Source organism: Gossypium arboreum, chromosome 10 (genome assembly GCF_025698485.1).
Source record: "Gossypium arboreum isolate Shixiya-1 chromosome 10, ASM2569848v2, whole genome shotgun sequence".
Taxonomy (NCBI): domain Eukaryota; kingdom Viridiplantae; phylum Streptophyta; class Magnoliopsida; order Malvales; family Malvaceae; genus Gossypium; species Gossypium arboreum.
In genome coordinates, this window is record NC_069079.1 from 114,636,003 (window position 1) to 114,643,472 (window position 7,470).

General features: G+C 42.5%; 2 protein-coding genes across 2 annotated transcripts; both read left to right on the forward strand.

Annotated features, from left to right (window-relative positions):
- Positions 1-2,399: 2,399 nt before the first annotated feature.
- LOC108488023 (uncharacterized) lies at positions 2,400-4,663 on the forward strand. Its single transcript, XM_017792343.2, has 3 exons — positions 2,400-3,861; positions 3,976-4,070; positions 4,172-4,663. The coding sequence occupies exons 1-3, from the start codon at positions 2,400-2,402 to the stop codon at positions 4,661-4,663; spliced, it is 2,049 nt and encodes a 682-aa protein (XP_017647832.2).
- A 1,904-nt stretch (positions 4,664-6,567) lies between these two features.
- Positions 6,568-7,065, forward strand: LOC128282130 (uncharacterized). The gene has a single exon (XM_053020307.1). The coding sequence runs from the start codon at positions 6,568-6,570 to the stop codon at positions 7,063-7,065; it is 498 nt and encodes a 165-aa protein (XP_052876267.1).
- Positions 7,066-7,470: the final 405 nt, after the last annotated feature.

Genomic DNA, 7,470 nt, shown 5'->3' on the forward strand with positions numbered 1-7,470 from the left:
GACCTATGGGTTTGCTCAGAGTGAATTTTCATTTAAAGGTGCTCATTATAAGAAGAGAGTTCGGGAGTTATCGGATGCTTGGAAGCAAACTTGTTGGATGAAGAGGTTAGCCGTCGGTTCCATGGTAACGCCCGAGTATAGCGAGTGGTTTAAGAAGAGGATTAATGATAATATTCCTAGGCCCAGCTTGGAGAATGCTCGACCTATCAGGGAACAATTACATGTTGCCCCATCAGAATTGGAAATTATAAGGCAAGATTTCGAGAAGAAGAATTCGGAGCTCGGGAAGAAGATCGAGCAGTTAGAAGAGAAGATGCATCTAAGGTTGAACCGATGCTCGGAGGTCGAGGTCGGGAAATGGAGAAAAGGAAAAACTAAGGCCGAAGAAGACCTAAACAGCTTGAAGACAGACTACAAGAAGCTGCGCTTATCTATGAGGACTGCGGGTTTAGGTAAGACTTCCGAAAAATGGCGCCATGAAATTCGAGAAGAAAAAGCCAATACCGATCGGTGGGAAAGAAAATTTCGAGAAGCTCAATCACGAAACGAAGATTTGGAGAAAAGTCGCTTGAAGCGAAATGAGCGAGGGGAAGTAAGTGCTAGAGTGGCAGAACTCGAGAAGTCTCTGCATCAGTATCGAAACCGCAACACTGCAATAGAGTTGAGGGCAAGCTTGAGCAAGATAGAAGAAATGAAAGGAAGGATAGAAGAATTAGAAGCGTCACTGCAGAACTGCGAGATACGGATCCAGTTTTTCGAGGCAAACGAGGATCGTTGGAAAGAGCAGCTTCACCATGCACAAGACCAAGTCAGAAATAGAGATTACCTTATGGGGGAAGCCATAACCCAGATTCGAGAAGTAGCAGACTACTTACAAACTTTAGCGGTTCAGATGGACACACTGAGCGTGAAGTATGAGTTGGAGTCAGACCGCGGACAAGAGTTGGCCTCGTTGCTTAGAAAAATTAGGACTTTAAGTGTTAGAGCGAGATGTTATCTGTAACTCGACTTTATGTAAAAGATTTTATTTTCAAAGTGAAATTTTGTAAGGGCAATTAATCAAAATTGATGCCTCCTTTGCATTCATACATTTGCATTACATCATATCATCATGCATTAAAGGCCATAAGAGTTTTCTAATTAATTAAAAATTATTTCAGTAACCTGGAAACCAACGAAAACCAACCAACCACGCACCCTACGGTACAAAAAAAAATCAATAGATAAGAAACTCGAGAAATTGGAGCAAATGCAAAATGACATGCAAGAACAAATGCAGTCCCAAATGGAAGAGCAGCTAGCCAAAATTCAATGAGAGATGAAGGAGCAAATGATGGAGTCTCAGAGAGAGATGATGTCCCAGTTATCCAAATTACTGTTGAGAGGAATAGATAAGGGAAATGGCTCCATGGACCAAGTTGAGGAAATCAATGAAGATCTCCAATACCCCCTCTGGCTTTACTCCAATGCATATACCGATGAAGCCCGAGATTAACCTACAAAAACCATCGGTCACAATCATGCCCCAGCAAGTTCAGGCCGGAGCTTCAATTCCGATGAACTTCCAAACTGGCTCAGGCTCTAACTTTGTCAACAACCCGAACTATCCGCCTGTTCTCGACTTGGATAAAGTGGCTGAAGAGGAAAAAGCAAGGATGGATTCGCAAAAACAATTAGAATAACGGTGTAGATGGCTTGAAGAGAAATTCAAAGCCATGGAGAGCGCGGATCATCATCAAGGGATTGATGCCAAGGATCTGAGCCTGGTTCCAAATTTAGTCCTCCCCCCTAAATTAAAAATGCCTGAATTCGAGAAATACAATGGAACAAGCTGCCCTGAAGCCCACATCACCATGTTTTACAGGCGAATGACGGGATATGTTAACAATGACCAGCTACTAATTCACTACTTTCAAGATAGTCTGGTTGGAGTGGCGTCTAAGTGGTACAACCAACTGATTCGAGCCAAGATTAACTCATAGAAGGACCTGGCTCAGGCCTTTATGAAGCAATACAATCATGTGACGGACATGACCCCCGACAGGATCACTCTTCAGAATATGGAAAAAAGGTCAAATGAAAGTTTCAGACAATATGCACAAGGGTGGAGAGAGGTGGCCATACAAGTTCAGCCACCACTTCTAGAAAAAGAGACAACAATACTCTTTATTAACACCTTGAAAGCCCCTTTTATCACTCATATGTTGGGAAGCGCCACCAAGAGCTTCTCTAACATAGTGATGACTGGAGAAATAATCGAAAATGCTGTAAGGAGCGGCAAGATAGAATTGGGATAGAGTACTAAGAAGTCAGTCCCAAGGAAAAGGGATAATGAAGTGAACAATACGAGCACATTCAACAAGGGGCAGTCTAAATCATTTACCGTAAATTAACCCAAAATGGTGACCACCAATCAACAAAGCCCTGAATCCAATGCAAGGAAGAACACAGAAAGGCCACAATTCACCCCTATACCTATGACGTATAGGGAGTTGTACCAGAACCTGTTCAACGTTCATGTGGTATCCCCTTTCTACCTGGAGCCACTGCAGCCCCCGTATCCCAAATGGTATGACACAAACGCCCAATGTGAATACCACGCAGGAATTATCGGGCATTCAATCGAAAATTGCATTGCATTCAAGAAAGTGGTCGAAAGATTCATTAAGGTGGGAATCGTGAGATTTGATGACTCAGCCATGCCTAATGTAGCAGGAAACCCACTCCCCAATCACACCGACCAAGGAGTGAACGGGATAAGCGAAGGCAAAAACAAGAAGATTAAGTGTGAGGTTGCGAAAGTCAGGACTTTGTTGAGACAAGTGTGGAGGGAAATAATCATGAGAGGTTTGATCGCGTTGAATTTAGGAAGAGAATCCAAAGAAGAGAGGAACTACTACGAGTTCCACAATGAGGTGGGGCATGAAATCCAAGAGTATGTGGAGTTCAGGGCCCTAGTGCAGAACATGATGAACAATAAGGAAATAGAATTCTATGAAGAGACTAAAAACCCCGTAGAGGGAGACATATGTGCGTTGGAGGGAGAGTCGACGGTACAAAATCAAACAGTTAACTACCACGTGGTTATCATATCGAGACCAAAAAATAATGAAGCTAGAGTTCAACTACCACCAAGGGTCATAATCCAGAGACCTGCAGTCTTCCCTTATAAAGATAGCAAAAGGGTCCCATGGAATTATGATTGTAATATGACAATTCCGGGGAAGAAAAGCCTGGTCGACACTTTAAAAGAGGACCAAGATAGGGGCTCCTATACATGTAGCGGGAGATATTACGATACAACGAGTGAGAAGGCACAACCCGTAAAAGGAAAAGCCCTAGTGGTCGAAGGGGTGAAGGAAAAAACGACCAAATCTGAACTTTCTGTAAATGAGCTAGTTAACGAAGAAGAGGCTAAGGAGTTTGTAAAATTCCTAAAGCATAGTGAATACAGCATGGTGGAACAGCTACGTAAACAACCAGCTTGTATCTCAGTGCTGACCTTACTTCTAAGCTTGGAAGTTCATCGTAGCGCGCTAATGAAGGTCTTGAATGAAACGTATGTTGTCAATGATATCTCCGTTAACAAACTGGACCGATTGGTTAGTAACATAAGTGCCGACAACTATATCTTCTTCAATGACGATGAGATACCACCCAGTGGCATGGGGTCGACTAAAGCATTGCACATTACCACGCGCTGTAAAGGGTATATGCTGCCAGGCGTACTGATTGAAAATGGATCGACTTTGAACGTCCTGCCATTGACCACACTAAACAGATTACCTGTAGACAGCTTTCACATGAAGGAGTGCCAGAACATAGTGAAGGCATTTGACAGCACGGAGAGAAAGGTGATGGGCAGAATCGAGGTACCTCTTCAGATTGGACCAAACATATATGAGGTGGATTTCCTAGTAATGGATATCAAGCCCTCATATAATTGCTTATTGGGGAGGCCCTGGATACATTCAGCTGGGGCAGTGCCTTCTTCGTTGCATCAAAAGTTGAAGCTGGTATCAGAGGGGAGGTTGATAACGATCAATGCTGAAGAGGATATCATTGTAACTGTGAGTAATAATGCGCCCTATTTGGAGACAGATGACGAAGCAATCGAATGTTTATTTCGATCTTTAGAATTTGTTAATGCAATCTTCATCTCTGAGGGAAGCAAAATTCTGGTGCCAAAATTGTCCAAAACCACGAGGATGAGCCTCCAGTTAACGATTGGAAAAGGAGCCCTACCCAAAAAGGACTTGGGAGACATCTGCAAGGAAGGGTTGAAACGCCAATGCCGAAAGACAAGAGAGACCGCTTCGGTTTAGGATTTAAGTCAGATGCGAAACAAAGAAGAAGGGAGCTGGGAAAGAAGCAAGAAAGAAGAAGAGCTCGTTTAGCGGGGGAGGAAATCAAGTGGGAACCAATGACATTCCCCCATATATCAAAAACATTTGTGTCCAGGGGAATCATTCATCCCGAGAAAGACACACCAATGACGGGAGCTATAGAAGAAAGGCTGAAAAGCTTGAACATCAACGTCATATGCGAAGAGGAGACCAGAGGAGAGAATTTGTCGGGCATTTGCCTCTGCACGCCTAGAAGTGTTCTGGACAACTGGACTGCAGAAGAGATTCCTGTAGCTTTTAGAACGGATTCAGAGTAATGTCCAAAACACACTTATTGCTCTAGGCCTAGGAGTAATAAGAATCTTTTGTGAAATAGGCTGATGTTTAAAAACGACATTTCAATAAAATGTACGGTTATTATCATTTTTGAGCAAATGTTATCTCGTCCTTTCAATTCCATTCATAACCATACAAATGATTACTTTCGAATTCTTTTATTCTTGAAACATTCTTCTAAATATTCTTTCATTCGTCATTCATAATCATATCACGCAAATAAATGTTTCGAATTCTTTTAATTCTTTGTATCTGCCTTCGTCCTCATAATAGGTCCCCAGATATTAATAATACGAGTGACACTGCTAGCGACTCAGAATTTCCTTTCGAGCAAGATGTGTATATAGATGATTCTCAAGATTTTGAAGATAACCAAGGCTGTAACCTATCTCCTGATTTGTTGAGGATGGTAGAACAAGATGAGAAACAAATCCTACCTCACAAAGAATCAGTCGAAATTGTGAGCTTAAGAGAAGGACAAGAGGTGAAGATCAGAACATGTATTACTGCGGAGATGAAGCGAGACCTTATTGAATTACTTCAAGAATTCAAAGATGTCTTCGCATGGTCATACCAAGATATGCCCAAGATGGACACTAACATCGTGGTGCACCGACTCCCCATAAAAGAAGATTGTAAGCTTGTTCAGCAAAAACTCCGAAGAATGAGGCCCGACGTCTTGCTAAAAATAAAGGAAGAAGTTTGAAAGCAGTTTGACGCTGGATTCCTGAAGGTGGTAAAATACTCAGATTGGGTAGCCAACATCGTCTCTGTCCGTAAGAAAGATGGAAAAGTGTGAATGTGTGTGGACTACAGAGATTTGAATAAAGCCAGCCCAAAAGACAATTTTCCACTACCTCATATTGACACCCTAGTGGACAACACGGCGAGACACTCACTGTTTTCATTCATGGACGGTTTTTCAGGATATAACCAGATCAAGATGCATCCTGGAGATATGGATAAAACCACATTTGTAACCATGTGGGGCACGTTCTGTTACAAGGTGATGCCGTTTGGACTGAAGAATGCGGGGGCAACTTATCAAAGAGCCATGGTAACCCTTTTTCATGACATGATACATAAAGAAATCGAGGTTTATGTGGATGACATGATAGCTAAGTCTCGAACAGAGAAGGAACACATAAAAGTCCTGGGAAAATTGTTCTTGAGGTTGAGGAAGTTTCAACTAAAACTCAACCCCACCAAATGTACCTTTGGAGCCAAGTCTGGAAAGTTGCTTAGATTCGTGGTTAGTGAGAAAGGGATCGAGATTGATCCAGACAAAGTTAAAGTCATACAAGAGCTATCCCCACCGCGCACTCAGAAAGAAGTTCGAGGTTTTTTAGGAAGATTAAATTACATTGCTCGGTTCATTTCACAACTGACCGAGAAATGTGACCCATCTTCGCCTCCTCAAGAAACATAACCTGTGAATGGGATGAAGAATGCCAAAGGGCTTTCGACAAGGTCAAACAGTATTTATCCAATGCCCCGGTGCTGATGCCACCTAACCCCGATAAGCCGTTGATACTGTATTTGGTAGTATTCGAAAACTCCATGGGATGCGTATTGGGTCAGCATGACGAGTCGGGGAGGAAAGAAAAAGCTATTTACTATCTCAGTAAAAAGTTCACAGAATGTGAGGCAAGGTACCCGCCGATAGAGAAGTTGTGTTGTGCCCTAATTTGGACAACCCGAAGACTGAGGCAGTATATGTTATATCACACCTCTTGGATTATCTCAAAATTGGACCCCTTGAAGTATATGATGGAGTCAACAGCTTTGAATGGAAGGATGGCCTGATGGCAGATTCTATTTTCTGAATTCGACATAGTCTATGTGAACCGAAGCGATAAAAGGACTGCAATAGTAGATTTTCGGCATGAGAGCCTTGGAAGACTACGAGCCTTTGAACTTTGACTTCCCGAATGAAGACCTAATGTGTGTTGCTACCACTGAAGAAGATGACCCGGAAGAGCTTCCTTGGAAACTAAACTTTGATGGGGCATCAAATGCTGTGGGTAATGGAATCGGGGCAGTCTTGGTATCCCAAAGAGGAAATCATTATCCATTCACTAGTAAATTGGATTTTGATTATACGAATAACATGGCGAAATACGAAGCGTGCATCATGGGTATCCGTGCAGCCATAGAATGTAAAATTAAAGTGCTAGAGGTGTATGGGAATTCTGCGCTAGTGATTTATCAATTCAAGGGAGAATGGGAGACCAGAGACCCCAAGTTGATCGATTATCGGAAACTGGTCCTTGAATTGGTCAAAGAGTTTGATGACATTTCCTTCTGTTACTTATCACGAGATGAAAATCAGATGGCCAATGCTTTGGCCACCTTAGCTTCCATGATTAAGGTGAACAAATAAGAAGATGTCAAACCTATCCGGATGAGCATTTATGAAACTCCGGCCCACTGTTACAGTATTGAGGAGGATGAGGAAAAAGATGATCACCTTTGGTATCACAATATATTACAATACGTGAAGAATCGTGAGTACCCGGACCAGGCAGGCGAGAATGACAAAAGGACGCTGAGAAGATTGGCCATCGACTATGTCTTAGATGGAGAGATCCTATACAAAAGAAGAAAAGATCAAGTGCTATTAAGATGCGTAGATGCTGTAGAGGCTAAGAAAGTCTTGGAAGAAGTCCATGAAGGCATCTGCGGGACACACGCTAATGGCTTTACAATGGCCAGGCAAATTATGAGATTCAGGTATTATTGGTCCACTATGGAAGGAGACTGTATCAATTACACCAAAAGGTGTCAT